The 18,745-nt window shown below is 58.2% G+C and overlaps 1 protein-coding gene across 2 annotated transcripts in view; it reads left to right on the top strand.

The window, feature by feature from the left end:
* The first annotated feature begins 8,138 nt into the window (after positions 1 to 8,138).
* Positions 8,139 to 18,745, top strand: part of LLGL1 (LLGL scribble cell polarity complex component 1) — a 17,920-nt gene continuing 7,313 nt past the window's right edge. The window contains exons 1-13 of one of the 2 annotated variants that reach the window (XM_047832616.1): positions 8,139 to 8,298; positions 11,782 to 11,879; positions 14,058 to 14,139; positions 14,227 to 14,357; positions 15,309 to 15,467; positions 15,547 to 15,709; positions 15,795 to 15,930; positions 16,255 to 16,309; positions 16,463 to 16,617; positions 16,703 to 16,926; positions 17,122 to 17,189; positions 18,264 to 18,417; positions 18,492 to 18,596. In XM_047832616.1, the coding sequence (XP_047688572.1) occupies positions 8,218 to 8,298; positions 11,782 to 11,879; positions 14,058 to 14,139; positions 14,227 to 14,357; positions 15,309 to 15,467; positions 15,547 to 15,709; positions 15,795 to 15,930; positions 16,255 to 16,309; positions 16,463 to 16,617; positions 16,703 to 16,926; positions 17,122 to 17,189; positions 18,264 to 18,417; positions 18,492 to 18,596 (1,611 nt within the window). In that variant the 5' untranslated portion in view covers positions 8,139 to 8,217. Of the gene's footprint in view, positions 8,299 to 11,336; positions 11,467 to 11,781; positions 11,880 to 14,057; positions 14,140 to 14,226; positions 14,358 to 15,308; positions 15,468 to 15,546; positions 15,710 to 15,794; positions 15,931 to 16,254; positions 16,310 to 16,462; positions 16,618 to 16,702; positions 16,927 to 17,121; positions 17,190 to 18,263; positions 18,418 to 18,491; positions 18,597 to 18,745 lie in introns of those variants that run through there. The other variant, XM_047832617.1, reaches the window with a different exon arrangement.

Genomic DNA, 18,745 nt, shown 5'->3' with positions numbered 1-18,745 from the left:
ATCTTGGTCCTGGCTGCCAGATTCTGGTCAGCTTTAGTCTGGAGTCTCCCTCATGCACTTCCAGTGCCCAAACCAGTCTGGCCAAATTCTTGCAATAGAAACCCGGCAAGTCCCTTAACTATCCATTTAAGAGAGAAGAGAGAATCTAGAGGGAGCAAGTGACCAGCTAGGGCTTAGTCCTACAAATTGGTGAGAGGATATGAAGGGCAGTGAGATAGAGCCTCCGTATGGTCTGTGACTAGTTGGACCTGCAGGGGTAGCCACTGGGCAGGGTGGGCGGGGCCACGGTTGCCCCAGAGAGGAGGCAGTGGAGCTGAGAGGGAGAAGGACTTGCTCAAAGTCCTCCAGACTACGTGGCGAAGCAGGGCATCTTCCACTTTCTGCCCAGGCCCCTGACTCAGGCAAAAAATGGGGGGCTTATGTGGAGGGCTGGGGAGCTGGGACTCTACTGTAACTGTGACAAAACCACACTCGGGCTCTTTCTAGTCCCTGAAGGAAAAAGGCCCTTTGCTGTGCAGGAATGAGGGACAGGAGAGGCTGCAGGAAGGGGCTCTAGCCCTAACAGGTCCTGCTGTATCATTGGCTTCAGTCTCTGCACAGCAGTTCCAAGACACCCTGTCTCTGGACTAAGCTATTTTTCTGAGTAGTCCCCAAGCCCTTGGGGGTCCCCCGTACCTGACTCCCTGAATCTGACTGCCTCCAGCCCAGTCTTGCCCATGGTAGGTGCTCTAACAGCATCTGGCACCAGCCCTGCCTTCCTGAGGAGCCCATTCCATTCCCCTAACCCTACTGAACTGGGGGGAAATTGAGGCCCAAAGTCTCCTTCATTCATTCAGAACATTTGAGTGTCCTACTATGTGCAAGGTTCTGTGTTGGGTGCTGAGGATACAAGACAGATCTGGTCTCTCTCTCTCTCTCTCTCACACAGGGCTATTCTAAATTGTGCTGACCTAAAAGAGGTATAGCATAGAAAATACAAATAATAAGATATACAGTACACTATAAGTTCTGCATAGCCAAGTGTTCTTCACAGAATGCTTTTGTTGATCTTTTTGAATTCTTGTATTTGTAGCCTACTTGTGGTTGTAATTCAACCATGATATATGGCGAATGGAGTTGTAGCCCATCTGCTGATACTAGTTTCCCAGGGCTCCTGTAACGAATTACCACAGACTTGGTGGCTAAAACATCAGAAATTTATTTTCTCACAGTTTGAATGTCTGAAAGCCAAAATCCCTGTCACTGGGCTGAGATCACGATTCAAACCATGCTCCTTCTGGTGGAGACTCTAGTCCTTGCGTCTAACAGTTAGTTTCTGGTGGCTGTCGACATTGCCGGATTGTGGCCACGGGACTCCTGCCTCTGCCTCTGTGCTCACGTGGCTGCCCCTTCCGTGTGTACCAAATCCCCCTCTGCCTATCCCTCATTAGGACACTAATGACTGGATTTGGGGCCCACCTGGATAATCAAAAATAACCTGTCCACATAACAATCTTTGGTCACATCTGTGAAGTACAAAAATTTGGAAGTTCCAAGGATTAGGACCCGAAATCTTTGGGGGTCACTGTTCAGCCTACTATACCACTCTCTTCCCAGTAAGTTTGTCATTAAATTTGATAATGTGGCCTACTGGTTCCTCATCCTTGAACAAATTACATTAATTGGATTGAAATTTCTCAGCCTCAGCACTATTAAAGTTTAATCCCCATCATCAATATTTTCTCCATTGATTTCTTAAATCCAGACCTGTGCTCTCCAATACAGCAGCCACTGGACAATTTGTTGAACACTTGAAATGTGGCTGGTTTGAACTGAGATGTACTTTAAGTGTCAAATACACACCAGAATTTGAAGTTAGTATGAAAATAAAGAATGTAAAATAAATCCTGAGTTACTTTATATTAATTACATGTTGAAATGACAATATTTTGGACATACTGGGTTAAATAAAATACACTTTAATTTCACCTGTTTCCTGTTACTGTTTTAAATCTGGCTACTCATAGATGTGAAATTACATATGTGGTTTGCATTCTCTCCCTATTGGATGGCACTGGTCTAGAAAGTCCTCAAATCCAGCCTGATCTGTGGTGTTTGCCAGTTTCCATGGTGTAAACACTCCTGTAGTGGCTGATTGAAAGCTGTCAACATAAAGTCATTGAACATGGAGTTGTGAAGAGGTGGACAGAAGAAGCACACTATTTATTGCACAGTATCTCCCCCAGACAGAGACAACAGATGCAAGGAAAAGAAAGTGTAGAGAGATGAGCAGAATGTTGTAAAAGAGGAAGTGCTTAGTTCTGGATATTACCTTTGTTTTTAACATGATTTTATATAATTCTCAATAATGACCTTAACAACTGAATCACAAAAATTCCAAAAATTTTATTTTACTTAAAATTGGCTCTTGTGGGTGGCTTCCCAAGGGAGGGTTTTGAGCAGAGGACATGATCAGACTGAGGATCCCTCAGGCTGCTGTTGTTGAGGACAAGTCGAAATCATTAAGAGCTTGGCATTGGCATTAGCAAGAGATTAAGGGGCTCCAAACTGAAGAGCTGTGGCCTACTGGCAGGGTTGAAGCCACTGGGTGGTGTGAGGGGTCCTCCAGCTACGTGTCTGGGTGCTCACCGGTGCAGTTCTCCCTGTGCCCACAATGTGGCAGCAGAATCTAGGTGACAGTGCTTCAGAGTGGAGCAGGGGACAGCTGTCCCTTGGCTTGGATGGGGAGCTAAGGCCCCAGAGGCAAGAATTTAGGTTCCTCAGTGCTTCTGCCCTGTTTGGCAGGGTTAATTGGTGTGTGGAGGAGGAGAGACCCAACCCACCAGGTTATGTTCCCATGAACCTTTGCACGTGCCAATGCCCTCTGCTTTGGGCAACTTCCACCGGGGGCTACCTTCTCTGGCCCCCTATCCAGTCTCCTCAGGGCTGCCTCTGGGCTCCCCAGACCCCTGGCTTCCTTCAGCACAGTCCAGAGTGTGCTGTGTGGTCCCAGCACTTCCACTCCAGGCTGGGACACTAGGACCCAACTCCTCCCTCTTCCTGGACTCTCATTGTGAGTGCAGCCCTTTACAAGCTGTCCCAATTTATTCTCACCACAACCTTTAAAATCTTACTTGGGGCCTGGGCCCAAATCCAACTCTGCTACGTACTAGCTATGTGACTTTGGGAAGATTACTTAACCTCTCTGATCTTGGTTTCTTCCTTTGTACAATGGACACAGGACTAAATGAACGACTACAGGGCCTGGCACAGACTAAATGCTCAGTGTTAATAAGTGGTAGCAATTAATATTCTCCCCCATTCTGCAGATGAGTAAACCGAGGCCTAGAAAAATGAAGTAGCAGAGGCAGGATTAGAATTTGGGGCCACAGACAGGAATGAAGCACAGATAGGCCTATGACAGTGTCAACCTGGAGCATCAAACCTGACAGTCCCTGCAGGGGGCGGGTGCACCTGAATCACCAGGTCCTATGGCCCAGTAGGAGCTGGAAAAAAAAAAAAAGCACAACTCAGGATCTAGGCTCAGGGGGAGTGTCAGGAGCATCAGGGCTGAGTCCTGTATCCGGAGAAGGACCACTGGCTGGACCACTGGTCTAGAGACCAGTCGCTTCTCTTTGAGCCCGCGTCTTCCCTTGTAAAATGAGGATAGGCTGGGTCTGCTCCACCATTCTTCCTATCTGGCCTTTCTTTCACTGAGGCCCAGCACACTGTCCACCTTCTGGGGACTGAGGGCCCCCACATCCACCGGCCTCTCGCCTATCTAAACCCTAAGAACACCCTGGGAGCCAGCCTCATTCACCATGAAGGATGAGGTGCTCACTCCTCTCCTACCCCTGGGCCCAGACTCCCCAGTGACCTCCCAGTCGACTCCCCACCCGCTTTTCTCCCTCATTTCCTTCCACCCCAGGCCCTGCCCACCCCCAGCCCACACTCCACTCCAGGAATCCTAGGGCTGCCTGGTCCCCGGGGGAAGCAGCCAGGAAGAAGCTGCGTGTGTGGTTTGGGCAGCAGAGGAGGGTCGTGGCCTCGGCCGGGATCTGGGCCAGCTCCTGGAAGGCAGGGCCTGCCTCCCTCAGTCAGGTTTTCCTCCCACCCCCTCGCTGCCCCTACTCTGCCTCCCTTTGGGGCTTTCCCATGTCACCCTTCCCTCCTTCCCTTCTTAGGTGGCCTTGGGCAAGTCACTTCTCTACCCTTAGCTTCCATTTACTGTCTGTAAAGTGGGATCTTCCTTTGTACCTCCCTCCAGCGTGGCTGCAAAGATACAAGCAGATAAAACACAGATATGGCATTTATTGGGGCGTCTGCCTCTGAGGAAGTCCTTGATGCACGCCAGCCTGGCTCGGGGATCCCCCTGTTACCCACCCACTTCTCCACATGCCGTCCACCACCATTTCCTATGAACTTGACTCCTAAACAATGTGGATGATGATTATTTGTGTTTTATATTAAAAAACATTTTTTTAATGTTTATTTTTGAGAGAGAGAGAGAGAGAGAGAGAGAGCGCGCGCGCACAAGCAGGGGAGAGGCAAAGAGAGAAGGAGGCTCTAAGTTGAGCTATCAGCACAGAACCTGATGAGGGGCTTGAACTCAGGACTGCGAGATCATGACCTGAGCCAAAGTCAGGCACTCAACCGACTGAGCCACCCAGGTGCCCCATTGTGTTTTATATTTTTAATAAAATATTTCAAACACACTGAAAAATACTTAAGCTAACAGAGAAGCCACAAGAGCACCTACCACACATATTAACATTTTGTCTTAATGGCTTCATATCTTTTTAAATATGTATGTTTTAATGTGTTAAATACCTACTGTGTGCCAGGCACTGTTATGGGTACTGGGGACACAGCAATGAACAATGGCATTAAAAACTACCAAGACCGTATTAGGGAGCTCATTCTCAAGCTGGGGAGACAATATCCACATAAAGAAGTCAAATAGGTAGTGAGTGGGAAGAGGTCATCAGAAGAATCAGGCAGAGAAGGGCATCAGGAGTAAGGGAAATAGGCTTCTTTGAGCAAATATCATTTAAGTTAAAAGTAACTTACTTCTGGCTTGTTTGTGAGGGGTTTGGCTAAGTGAAAACCTGGGGGCAAAGTGTTCCAGGCAAGGAATCAGTAACTGCAAAGGTCCTGAGGCAGAAGCACATCCAGCACATTTGAAGAACAGGGAGGCAGCCAGCGGGTCCTAGGGAGAGTCCTAAAAACAGGTGGCTCACTAGGTATAGAACCTGCCCCATGCTTGACTCCTACTTTGAATCATCTCATTTAGTCCACAGTCTATTTTACAGAGGAGGAAACTGAGGCCCAAGGTGGACAAGTGTCTTACCTGGGGTCATCCAGTTAGCAAGATGTCTTGGGGTTTGAAGCCAGACCGGAGTCTCATTTTAGAGCTGGGCCAGGGCCCTGGAGTGCCCTAGGAGGAGGCGGGAGAAGGGAGAGGCCACCCCACCCAGGAAATGCCTAGAAGGGAGCAATCCACCCCTGGCCTGAGGTTGACCCGAAGCTGGGAGATCCAAAGGAGGAAACTGCTTTCCCTTCAGTGCTCCCAGGAAGGTATGGGGGTGCCTGAGATCATTGAAGATCCTGTGCTCAAGCCCTTGCCTGGGCTCCCCTGAGCCTGTTTCCTGCATCAAGTGATGAGCCTAGTGGCCTGGCCCTATTGCCTTGGGCTATTGTAGTAATCACAGGCCTGTTCCCAACCAGGCTCTTGGGGGAGGGGAGAGACAAAGAGTCATTAGTGCCCTAGACCCTCCCGGCCTGGGATGGTACCTTCTCCGGTGCCATTCATGGGCTGGGCAAGTCTGCCCAAGTCTCGGTTTACCCGTTTGTACTTCCGTGTACCCATTTAACCCCCTTCAAACTGATCAGATGAGGCCAAGCTGGGCTTGAGTCACCCGAGAAGGGGCTGTTTTAAAATCCACATTCTGGGGGCTCACTCCAGGGGCATTCACATTTGGGGGACCTAGAATCTGCATTGTTAACAAGCATGGGGGTGAGTTCTGACACCACGAACGCCTCCTTGCCATGGGACCCTTCTCTGTCCACCCCCAGGTCTCTCTTCCTGTGAAACTCCTCACGCATTACAGGCAAGCTTGAATTTCCCCCTCCCTCCAGGACACCTCCTTGGGTCAGATGCCACTTCTGGGCTCCCACAGCCCCCGTGCGTCTCCCATCATGGTACAAGGTGGTCAAGGTTTCCACTCAGCCCGGTCCCCCACCCCCTGCAATTGTGAGCTGGGGGTGTGGTGGGGAGGCAGGGCTGCTTACTGCTTGATGACTAAGTCCCCTTTCAAAGACAGAAAGATGGAGACTGAGGAGGGCAGGGACTTGCCCAGGGTGATAGAGGGGAAGAGCTCAGATAGCAATTAGCAAGAACTCTCTGAACTGCTAACACTCAACATGGCTCTTCCTGTCTGCCTGGAGCTTTCTAAGGGCTTTACAAGTCCTAATTCAATTCATCTTCACAACAACCCTTTGAGGTAGGTACTAATAGTCTCCACATTTTCACAGGTGAGGAAACAGGCACAGAGAGCTTAAGTAACTGGCTCCAGGCCACACAGCTTGTAAGTGATGATGCCGGGGTTGTAAATTGACAACGCTTCCCTTTGTGAGGCTCTCTTTTGCAGAGGAGGCAACTGGGGCTCAGGGCTTGTCACTCAGCCAGTGGCAGGGTGGCAGGGACCAGAACCCAGGCCTCTGAGTTGCCTGAGCTGCCTGTGTTGGGGGTGGGATGGGCAGTGGTGGGAGGGATCTGACCCTTCTGTCCAGCCAGCTCTGCCCACAGCTCAGGTCAAAGCTCTCCCCACAGCTCGGGTCAAAGCTCTCCCCTGGCCTTTGCCCATCTATCTTAGCTTCCTCAACTGTAAAGTGGGGAATACAGCTTCCTCCGCCCTCACCCGTAAGTTGAGAGTATGAAGTCATTTGAAACTAGGAAAGGCTTGGGAATAGTGCCTACCAGAGTAGGTGCTCCTAAGATTTGTTGTTCTGATCACCTCGCTGCTCCCCCACCAGCTCCTCTTCCAGATGCAGCCCCAAGGGCGTGGGCGGGAGGGGAGCGGAGCAGAGCGTGCTGGGGGAGATGGCCAGGCCCCTGTTGCTTGGCAGCTACCTCAGGGTCAAAAGTCAGGCTGCTGGGGTTGGGGCCGGGTCCACCTGCCCCGCCGGGGCTTCTGGGAACTCCTCCGTTCTGCCCAGCCCTGAGCCCCGGGCAGCCTATGATCCTCAGCCTTGGAAGGAAAGGTTCAGCCTTGAGGCCATCGTCCAGATGAGAAAAGGCAGCCTGGGAGGTGGGTGGGGACAGGCCGATTGTCCCTCTGAGAGTGGAGGCGGGGTGCAGCTTTGTTTATACACTGTTCCCTGTGCAGGGGAGGCCCTTCCCCCATCTCGGAACAGCCCAAATCCAATCTCAGGATCGTCCCAAATGTCACTTCCTGAGGAAGGGCCTCTTACTTACCTGCCCCTGTCTTTACCTGATGGCCCTCCTAAGGATCCGGTGCTGCCACACGTAACCTTGGAGTTTGGACGCTGAAGGATGTGTAGGAGTTCCCCAGGGGCTAGGCGCTGAAGAGGGCATTCCTGACTGACCACCCAGCCAGGGTAAAAGCATGGCGGGGGAGGTGTTCTGGCCCACTGGGGTACAAAGCGGTGTCCCGTGAAACTGTAAATATAACTTGGCAATCACTAGACCATAGTGTAGATGGGGAAACTGAGGCTGAGGGGGTCAGGGAATTGCCCCAGTCAGAACTCTCCTGGCTTTCGGGACGGGTCTGCCTCATTACCCGAGTAAGCACGTCGCTCCTCGCTGGAGGAAGGAAAACGCCTCCTCCAAGTTCGGGAACACTAGCCGGCCCCCTCCAAAGCTCGTCCCCAGCCGCCCACGCAGGAGGCCTGGCTCAAGGACTACAAGTCCCGGCAGGCCCCACACCGCAGCGCATGCTCGGCGAGAGTACCTTCGCGAGCCCTGCCGAACCCGGGGGCCCAGTCTTCCCCCATTGTCTGGCCCGCAGGGGCGGGGCGGGCGGCGTATGGGCACACCTATTGGTCGGGCAGCACATCGGTTGCGCTCTGCGCCCGCCTCCGTGCAGGCCCCGCCCCGCGCGCCCGCGCCCGGGCCGCCTGGCGCCCCGCCCGCGCCTCAGGACCGGCGGGGCCGCGCGGCGCATCCTGCGGGCGGCGGCGGCGGCGGCGGGCGCGGCGCCGGCAGCCGGACGCAAGATGATGAAGTTTCGGTTCCGGCGGCAGGGCGCCGACCCGCAGCGCGAGAAGCTCAAGCAGGAGCTCTTCGCCTTCAACAAGGTGCGGCGGCGGTGGCGGCGGTTCGGGCTGGGCAGGAGGGGGCGGGCCGGGGGCCCAAGCCGGGGGCCCGGGGGCCGGAGCCACGTCGGGCTCGGGGGGAGGGGGCGCCAGCTGGGGCGGGGCGCGGGGGCCGGGACGCGCGCCCCTCTTCGGGCCCCGCTTCTCGCCTCTTTCCCTGCTCCACTCTCGGACTCTGGGTGGGTCTGGGTCTCTCGCTGACTTTCCGAGTCAGCTTGTCCGGGTCTCTGTGGGCCTCACTGGCCCTGGCTCTGCAGGTCTCTGTCTACCTGGGTCTGTGTGTCTCTGTCTCTGTACGACTCTTTGCCTGTCTCTGGGTCTCTGTCCCTGTCTCTGCCTGTGATCACCTCCCTATCCTCAGCCTATGCCTGTGTGTCCGGGGAGTGGGGGGTGTCTCTACCTCTGTCCCTGTGTATCTCTGGGTACCTCTTCTCTGTCTCCCTTCATCTCTCTGTCTCTGCATCTGTGAGTCTTTGCTGGTCTTTTCTTGCGTGTGTCTCTGCCTGCATATGTCCCTGTGCGGTCTCTAGAACTCTCACTCCGACTCTCACTCTCTGTTTCTTTATTTCTCTTCCTTTGGGGGCTCTCGGAGCCCCTGCTCAGCCCTGAGGGCAGCCCAGGGCCCCAGTTTGTTTTTCTTTTGCACCCAGGCCAGTGGGGAGGGGTGAGGAGGAGAGGCAGATGTTGGGGGGTGGGGCTGGGAAATCCCTTCCATGTTCCTCTCCTTCCTTCCCCCAAGGCCCTAGGCTCTGCCTTGTGGGGCTCTGACCTGCCCTGTGCTGCTGGGGGCTCCAAGGAAGATGCCTGGCTTTGTACTCAACTACCCTTCAGTGTGTGGGGCCTCAGTTTCCTTTGCTGTGAAATGGAGCCACCTGGTTGTGGGCTCTGGCTCCCTGTATCACATGGGCCAGCTGACCTGCCTTTGAGCCAAGGTGGAGGTGAGGGGGTGGAAGGTTGCTCCTTCCTTTCTTTTCCCAGGTAGGGCAAGAGGGGCCATGGGAAAGGGGCTGCCTGCAGCCCCCACCTCCTCCCACCCTTGCTCTGATGTGTGGTAGATCCAGACCCCAACCTTTGCCTTGTTAACTTCTCCTGGGGTGTTGCTTCTGGCCTCAGTTTTACTCCAAACCTCTGATGCACAGCCCTTCACTGCTCTTGGGGATTAGAGTTGTTATCCCCGTCACACAGGTGAGAAAATCGAGGTTCAGAGAAGGGTGACGTCTGACTTGTCAAAGTCACAGAGCGAGTTGGGGCACTTTGTCCTTGTGTCCCCTTGTCGACAGGATTTGACTTTAGCCTTGAGGGGCAGGGATTTTTGGAGGGACTGCTGTGGTCCTGGGCCAGACTCAAGGACACTCTCGTCCAGGAGAACGCTCTGGGGTGACTGGACCTGCAGTGGCTGAGGTGGGAATGTCTCTCAGGGCAGGCAAGGTTTCCTGGTGATGGGGAAGCTGCCAGGACCTTCAGACTTGGCAGCTGAGCACTTGCCAGGGGCCTGAGGGGCCCAGAGGGGAGGCTGGTGCCCAGGGTCTCCCGGATGGCCCCCTTCCTATGCTGGGTGGCTATGAGGGCGAAGCCCTGGGAGGCGAGAGAATGATGGTGGCGACAGGCATGTGTTAAGGTGTCACTTCCTTAGCCATTGAGTCGGGGTGTGAAGAGGAGAGGTGGTGGAGAGGCTTGGCTCCGCTTGGCTGGCCCTGGGTTGGTAGAAGCCGAGGGCTCCCTGCTAAGGAGAGTGAGGCCCCATTCTGAGTGGGCAGCATTGGCGGGAGGGGTGTGGCTTGGGGCAAGGGGCTTGGTCACAAGAGGAGGTGGTAGGTGATCACTAGAGAATAAATAGGTCCCACATTCCCAAGCGATGGCAGGGGAGTCAGAAGCAAGCCTGGACTTTGGACTCAGTCTCACCTCCAAATCCCCGCCCTGCCCACAAGGTGCCTGTGGGATGTCCACTCTACGTCAGTTTAACAGATACTGAGCTCCTACTATGTGCAGGGCCCCCTTCTAGGTATGGGGGACACCACAGTGACCAGAAGGGACAAGTGCCTCTTCACGCAGGATGCTCATGTACTTGTGGGGGAGACAGTGAAAAGCCGAAGCAGAAGAGTAAACCGTGCAGTAGCTTGGATAACAGCCAGTGCTGTAGATAAAGTAGGCTGAGGGTGTGGAGTGTGGGGACAGGGAGGCTGCTAGAGCAGGGTGGCTTAGGGAGGGCTCTGAGGAGTTGACTCCCGATCTGAGACCTGAATGGTGGGAAGGACCCCTCTTTGGGCAGTGCTGGGTGAAGCACGTTCCAGGCAGAGGGACAGTAGATGCAAAGGTCCTGAGGCAGGAGTCTGCCTAGTAAATTGGAGGAGAGCAGAAAGCCATTGGGCCTGGAGTCAAGTGAGCTGGGGGAGAGTGGGAAGAAGAGGACAGGGAGGGGCCAGGTGGTGAGGTGGGAGCTTGGAGAGGGTCCTGAGCAGAGGGTGGGGACTGGCTAGACACGGTCAGATGGTCAGATCTAGCAAATGTGTGGTGATGCTAGCGTGGGGGCGGGAAGGGAAGGGAAGCACTCCCCTCTACCCCCCAGCTAAACGGACTGTTCTGTCCTCAGGTTGGGCGCACTGCCCCTCGTGCCCAGATGGGAAACTGAGGCTTGGGGAGTACTGTGACTAGCCTGAGCCCATGCAGGCTGCATAAAGGGCTCAGTCCCTGTCTGGATTGGTGGAGGCCGGGGCTACAGGCCTGGGGACCAGGGTTTCTTCTGAAATGTGTGTCTTGCTGAGGCAGTGGTCAGGAGATACCTGGACCCACATGCGGTGTCCCACATTGGTGTTGAGGACAGTGGGTGGGGGCCCCTCCAGCCGGGCCTCTGGGGATGAGTAGGAGCTCCTTGGTGGATGTGGGAAAACCGAGGAAAGCACGAGTGGGTGGAAGGAAGGATCGAGAACCTGGTGGGCGGGGGTCTGTGCGGGGGCGGGGGACTGGCCCTGCCAAGAGGAGTGGCCCTGGGGGAGGGGGAGGGTCAAGAGCCTCCACCTAGCTGATCTTGGGTGTTGCCCTCCGATCTCCATGTGGGGCCTGTGGGGAGTGCCAGGGACATCATATGAGACTACGGACAGCATGGCGGCTCACCGCTAAAAGTGGGATGCAGAACCGTGCTCTGGGGCACAGGTAGGGTTGACTTTTGTGCCTGCACCCCGTTGGTCCTGTTTCTCTCTGTTGCCAGAGCCCTGCACACAGCGGGCCGGACACGGGTATTGAGAAAGACAGGGGCTTGGCAGGGGGAGGGCCTCTGCGGTGTGGACGGGACACGCGAACACCTGTTTCAGAGTTGAGGACACTGAGGCACAGAGCTCAGACAGACCAGCTCCAGTCCTGCTCTGCAGCTGCCATAGTCTGGAGGCTGCCTTGGGGTGGGACTCAGGTGGGCCAGGGGCGGCCGTGCCTGTGCCTGTGCCAATGCCACTGCCCTCCCCTCCCCCGCAGACTGTGGAGCATGGCTTCCCCAACCAGCCCAGCGCCCTGGCCTTTGACCCGGAGCTTCGCATCATGGCCATCGGCACCAGGTCTGGGGCCGTCAAGATGTATCCTTTGGGAACTGAGGCCTTCAGGGCCCTTCGGAAGCTCCTGATTGCAGCTCCCTGTATGTGGGCTCCTTGGGCCGGGTGGGGGGGGCAGGGGGGCTGGCCTGAGAGGCCGCAGTAGGCGCCTCGATCCTGGCGGAGGTTGGTGGTGTGGCTTCTGCCCTGAGACTCTTCCTTGCGGAGATGGTTGGGGGGGGTGGGGATGGGGTCTGCTTGCAGTGGTCACAGCTGTCCATCGCTGCATTTCAGCCAGCCAGTTACCTAGGCGACCCTAGCGTCGTTCCAGCAATTAATTGACTGGGGACACCAGGCCAGGAGGCTAACCACGCACGGTACCCAGCAAAGGTGTTGAGTGGGCCAGGGTTACACAGTGGGCCTTGCCCTGGTGACTGGGCACACACGTATGCCAATGTGAAGACACGTGTGTTCGGCTGAGGGGCTGGGGGCAGTGCCAGGCTCAGCATGGTGAGCGCGGCGCGGCCCCCACCTGGATGCTGGCGGCTGCACAATGGGCCGTGTGAGCCGCACAAAGCGGGCATTTTCCTGCAAGCGCAGGGTGGGGGTGGGGTGGGGGCAAGCAGGCAGCTGAATGCTCCTTGCCTGCCATGGAGAACCCCACCCCCACTGCCCTCGGGGAAGCCCCTTGGGTGGGGAGACAGAGGTGTGGGGTCTGGCTGGAGGCGGCTCGGTGAGGGGTGCCCACCCTCACCCTTCCTCTTGGGACCCTCTGGCTCTCAGTACCCTCGTTGGGGACACTGGTTGGCAGAAGATGAGTCAGTGCCTGGAAGGAGGCAGGGTGGGGATGGGGGTCTTCCCACCCCAGGGCTGGGTGGCCACACAGGGGTGGGCGTCTGGGCCTGTGGTCTGTGAGTTTGCCTTCTCCAGGGAGTGTGGCTGGGCCAGGATGCCCCTCCTCTCCCGTGGGCCCCTGAGGCACTGGTGGGGCAGGGAAGGGGGTGGGGAGGGGGCAGTGCCTGGACTCCGTGCCCCCAAGTCCCCACCTGCCCTGGAGGGGGCATGCACTTCCTGGCCAGCTTCCACTCCTTGTGGTGCTGGCCTGCCTCACAGGTATATTGTGGTCCCGAAGCCCTTTCTTCTTCTCAGTGCCCTGCTCCACGCGACTCTGTTGGCCACTTGAGCTGTCGCTCCGCTCCGTGGTCTCACGCACAGGCTCCTCCCGCTCACAAAGAACCTGATGTACTGGCGAGGAGACATCCCCGGAGGAAGCTGGGGCCATCCTCTCTCCCCTCAGTCCTTCCCCCAGTCTACCCTAGCTCCCAGCCCTGGGTCGGGAAACTGAGGCTGGCCACAGAAGCCACCCCTCCCCCTCAAGGGTGGCCCGTCTCCTTGGCAACCCTGGTTCCCGCCCAGCGCTCCTGCCCTCTCTTTTGTCCCCTCTTCTGTGTTCTCCTGGCTCCTGCAGGGAATCCCAACTCTAGCTCCAAAGCAACCGGCTCCTGCGTTGTTGCTGGGCAACGCTGACCCCTCCCTAACCCTCCCTCCTGGGGCCCCCTCGGCCCTGCCCGACTGGTGTTGCTGTGACTCTGGCACTGACACCAGACACTTGAAGTGGGTCACCCAGTCTAAGCCTCTGCGGATTGTCTGTGAAATGGGCAGGCTGAGGCCTCTCCCTGGTCACAGTGGGGGCTGCTGGCTGCGTGCCCCAGAGGGAGGTTGGTTTCTTTGCCCATAGCCGGAGGTTGGCCTGGAGCTGTGGGAAGAGGCAGCCTGGACTCTCCTCTGCTCCAGACTTCCGTGCCCAGGCTTGGCCTGGCGTCTCTGCCTGTATGATCCGAACCTGGGGGGCCCAGCTCTTATGTACACAGACATACGCACACGGCTAACACAGGGCAGAACCCTGGCTGCTTGCCGGGCCTGGGCCAATTGTGTTGGGTATGTCTTTATTCTCACTTGCCCTGCATCAGCCCTACAAGGTGGGAGTGGGACTCACTAGCCCCTTTTACGGATGAGGAAGTAACTGACTTGCAGGAGCAGAGTGGAGCCTGCACGCTGAGCCTGGGGATATCTTGGGGGGATAGGACAGTGCTTCTTCAGGGAGGGGTCCCATCTGGACCTTGGAGGGCTTCTGGATAGGCAGGCCTGGTTGGGGCCCGTTGGAATCGTTCTCAGAAAGGAGGATCTCCCGTATCTGCTTCTGCCCTTGACCTGTGCTCTCAGCTACGGTGCACCTGGCGTGGAGTTTACCGGCCTACACCGAGACACGGCCACCGTTACCCAGATGCACTTCCTGCCTGGCCAGGTGAGCCTCCACCCTCACTGGCTCCCGTGGCCCCCATGCCCTCCCCATCCCAGGCCAGCCCGGTCTTGGTCTCTGCTCATCCACCAGGGCCGCCTCCTGACCCTGTTGGACGACAGCAGCCTGCATCTCTGGGAGATCGTCCACCACAATGGCTGTGCCCACCTGGAGGAAGCACTCAGCTTCCAGCCACCCAGTCGGCCGGGCTTTGACTGTGCCAGGTACCGGAGGACTTGGCTGGGAACCAGCTGCTGGGCGCAGGGGGTGGGAGGGGGAGCCCGGGGGAGGTTGTGGAAGCCAGCCTTGCAAAGGTGCTGTGGGGGTTGGAAGCCTCCCTCAAGCTAGGATACGGGGTGGCAGGGTACCTGGGGCTGGGCCCGGGGCCCGGAGAGATGTGCCCTGTGGATTTTGCAGGTGTGAAATAGGGGGCTCTGGCCAAGTCTGAGGTGAGCAGGTAGTATCCATGCTCTGGGGACCGCTGGGGCCTTTAACAGTTTGGAGGGGGCGATGGGTGATAATGTACATGGGTGAAAGGGCAGCTGGGGGGCAAGGAGCATTGTCCCAGGCTGTATGAGGTGCCAGCAGGATGCTCCAGGGGTCAGTGGAGTGGGCCTAGACCCCCAGTGAGAGGGTAAGGGGCCTCTCGGTCTGGCTCTGCTGAAACAGAGTTGTCCTACTCCTTCTGGGGGCTGGGTGACACCCTCACATGGGGGTGGACTTCTGGGGTCTCCCATCCTCTGCAGGCCAGGTCCAATCTGGGGCCCTCCTGCAGAGTCAGGGAGACATCTTGAGGCTGGCGACAGGGTTCCTGGGTGAGGCTCAGGAGGGTTGTGTGTGTCCTAGAGCCCTTGGTCCTGGCCCAGGCACTGGCCTGGTTCCTACCTTCCTTCCTAGTGAGGGGGAGGGGTCGGGAGCCCGTCTCCAAGACCTGAGGAGCCTATTTTTATCCCTCTCCTTCCCAACATCCTGATGAATAATTGAGTGAGCTAATTGTGATGCCCGCAGCCACCACCTTCGCCTTCCCAGTGCGCCAGCCAGCCCACTCGATGATCCGGCCTCTATGAGCGCAGAGGGTCCATAATGAGCTGCCAGTAGCAGCCCAGCCCCCTCCACACCACTCCTCAGCGGGCGGACGGGCTTGCGCCCTCACCCACTCCCTTCATCCCTTGCAGTGGCCCGCTCAGCCTCGCCCGTGTCACGGTGGTCTTGCTGTTGGCAGCCGGTGACCTGGCGGCCCTGGGCACCGAGGGCGGCAGCGTCTTCTTCCTGGACGTGCCCACCTTGACGCTGCTCGAGGGGCAGACTCTTGCCCCGGACGACGTTCTTCGAAGGTAAGAGGCAGGCGGACCTCCCAGCAGCCTCTCCATGCCCGGGTGGTGCTCCTGCCGGCTCACCTGCGCCCCTCTGCAGCGTGCCAGATGACTACCGGTGTGGGAAGGCGCTGGGCCCCGTGGAGTCACTCCAAGGACACCTGCGGGACCCCACCAAGATCCTCATCGGCTACAGCCGGGGCCTGCTGGTCATCTGGAACAGGGCGGCGCAGTGCGCGGACCGTGTCTTCCTGGGGAACCAGGTGTGTGAGGGAGGCCGGTTCCTGCAGCCGGGGCCCTCTGCTTAGGGCCCTGCTCACGCTGCCCCCCCCCCCGGCCCCCCTGCAGCAGCTGGAGAGCCTGTGCTGGGAGCGCAGCGGCAACACGCTGGTCAGCTCGCACAGTGACGGCAGCTACGCTGTCTGGTCTGCGGGTGCCGGCGGCTCCCCCGTGACACAGCCCACGGTAGCCACCACGCCCTACGGTGAGTGCCGGGGAGGCTGAGGGCAGCCCTGCCACCTGAGCGTGGGGTTGACCGGGGACCCCGAGCTCAGGCACTTGGGGCTGCCCGGCCTTGGTGGGGGTACCCAGGAGGCCTTGTGTGAGATGCCATGCTGAGCCACGTCCTCGAAGGTGAGGTTGCTGGGGGGCACGGTTGGGCAGTGGGCCTTCCCCTCGGGGTCAGGAAGCAGCTGTGAGGCCAGGATGATGGAGGCAGAGCAGGAACGGGAGAAGCTTGGAGAAATGTGACCTGGGCCCCTTCTGGTCCCTGTGAGCGAATGAGCCCGACACTGTCCCACCCCTCCAGGCCCCTTCCCCTGCAAAGCCATTAACAAGATTCTGTGGCGAAACTGTGCATCTGGGTAGGTGGGGAGCTGGTTCTCAGATGTGGGTTGGGGGCTGTGTCTGCAGGGGGGAGGAGGGTGGGCTCTGGGGCACAGGGATGTCCTGTCCTGGGTTGGGCAGTGTGCACTTGGGGTCTGGGTGGCTCACGTGGCTCCCCGCCTGCCGTGCAGGGACCACTTCATCATCTTTAGTGGAGGCATGCCCCGCGCCAGCTACGGTGACCGCCACTGTGTGAGTGTGCTCCGGGCTGAGACTCTGGTGACGCTGGACTTCACCTCCCGCATCATCGACTTCTTCACGGTGCACAGCACACGGCCCGAGGATGGTGTGTGCCCTGCCCTCCCCACCCCATGCCCTGTGCCCCCCCCCCCCCCCCCCGTGGCTCTGCTCACCCAGCCCTCGCCCCGCAGAGTTCGACGAGCCCCAGGCCCTGGCTGTGTTGCTCGAAGAGGAGCTGGTGGTGCTCGACCTGCAAACGCCTGGCTGGCCTGCTGTGCCTGCCCCCTACCTGGCCCCGCTGCACTCATCTGCTATCACCTGCTCGGCACATGTCGCCAACGTCCCCGCCAAGCTGTGGGCCCGCATTGTGAGCGCCGGCGAGCAGCAGAGCCCCCAGCCTGCCTCCAGCGCCTCGGTGTGTGCCCAGGGCCTCCTGCAGGGGTGGGGACATGGGGAGGGAGGGTGTTGCAGGCATAGGCCCGGAGGTGGGGATGTAGCAGGTGTACACGGGGAATTCAGGCAGCTTGGGCCCCGGGTGCCATGCTGAAGGTGAGGAGAGAAGGTGTTTGTCCTGACCTTCCGCTTCCACATCTCTGCCTCCCTCTCCCAGAGCTGGCCCATCACCGGGGGCCGGAACCTGGCCCAGGAGCCATCACAGCGGGGGCTACTGCTGACTGGGTAGGCAGACTCATGTGTTCCATGGCCAAGCACAGGTGTGACGTGTGCGTGTGCGTATGTGTGTGTGTACACGTGTGTATTTGGGCAAATGGAGCGTGGTGCGGCCCATGCAGGTGCAGGAGAGCCCATCCTGGGATGGTGGGTACTGACCTGCCTGGTGACTCAGGCCCCAGCCCTGGTGGGACCAGGCCATTCCCCTCTCCTGCAGGGTGGATTGGGATGAAGCCTCCCTAGGCCCTGGTTAAAGGCCCCGCCCTGCCCTGCCTTTTGGTCTAGAATTGAGCTCCACCCACCCGGCCTGCCCTGGGACCGGAAAATCTGGGCTGGCCCACGCTCATCTGCCCAGGGCAGGTGCTAGAGAGCCCAGTCTGGGCCTGGCGGGCGCTGACGTGCCCAGTGACTCAGGCCCCAACTTCCTGCCCTGCCCCTGCCTGTGCTGGGACCCTCAGGCCTCTGACTCCAGTGTCCCCTATCCTGCCTGAGAGCTCCTAATCATGGCTTTCAGAGCTTTTGGAGGTATCCCAACCAGCCCCAGAGACTCACACACCTTTTCTCGCCCTGGCTCTGGGCTCCCACCACCGCCCAAAGGTCCCTGACGTGGGCTCTGCAGCTGTGTCCTGAGGCTGCACCCCAGATTTGTCTGTTCCTGCCCCCCGCTTCCCCTCCCTGCTTCCTCCCAGCCTCCCCAGGCTTCCTGCTGCTCTGCCTACATGGCTGCCTCATGCCTCATGATCCTTCTGCTCTGTGGCTAACTCCCGATTGCTTTTTCTGGATGCGCCCGTAGTCCTCTGTTCCCTGCATTATCTCCTCTGTCATCTCCTGCTCGTCACACTGGTGATTATTTCCATACCTTCTCACCCTGTTTGAGGGGCCCCGGTGCATGTGGTCTGGCATACTGTAGGCACTCAAGATGTGTTTGCTCTATACAGTAGATGCCTCCTGTTTGCTGTGTGCAGTGGGAGTCTGGTCAGTGCTTGGCATATGTAGTAGGTGGTCAGCGTGTGGTCACTGGATGAGCAGGATGGGGGTGGTGCATGGGGACCCGGGGTGGGCCTAATGTTGCCTTCCCTACAGCCACGAGGACGGCACCGTGCGCTTCTGGGATGCATCTGGTGTGGCCTTGCGGCCGCTCTACAAGCTCAGCACAGCTGGCCTCTTCCAGACAGACTGCGAGCACGCTGACAGCCTGGCCCAGGCCGCTGAGGACGACTGGCCGCCCTTTCGCAAGGTAGGCCCTGCCCCGGGCCCTGGGGAGCCGGGTCCCAGCTCTGCCCCATGTCATCGCTCCATCCCGCCCCGCAGGTGGGCTGCTTTGACCCCTACAGCGACGATCCTCGGCTCGGCGTGCAGAAGGTGGCACTCTGCAAGTACACAGCCCAGATGGTGGTGGCTGGCACTGCAGGCCAGGTAAGGCGGAGGTACCCCAGGCTTGGGGTCTCGGAGGGCTTTCTGGAGGAGGTGGGCCTGACCTAGAGGGTCTAGTGGAGTCGTGGGGGACGCACGTGGGCAAAAGCCCGGAGATGGGAATGGGGCTGCAGGTGGGGCTGGCTGGGGTG

Source organism: Prionailurus viverrinus, chromosome E1 (genome assembly GCF_022837055.1).
Source record: "Prionailurus viverrinus isolate Anna chromosome E1, UM_Priviv_1.0, whole genome shotgun sequence".
Taxonomy (NCBI): domain Eukaryota; kingdom Metazoa; phylum Chordata; class Mammalia; order Carnivora; family Felidae; genus Prionailurus; species Prionailurus viverrinus.
Note: the sequence above shows the minus strand (reverse complement) of the source record. Positions and strands in the feature narration are given on the sequence as shown.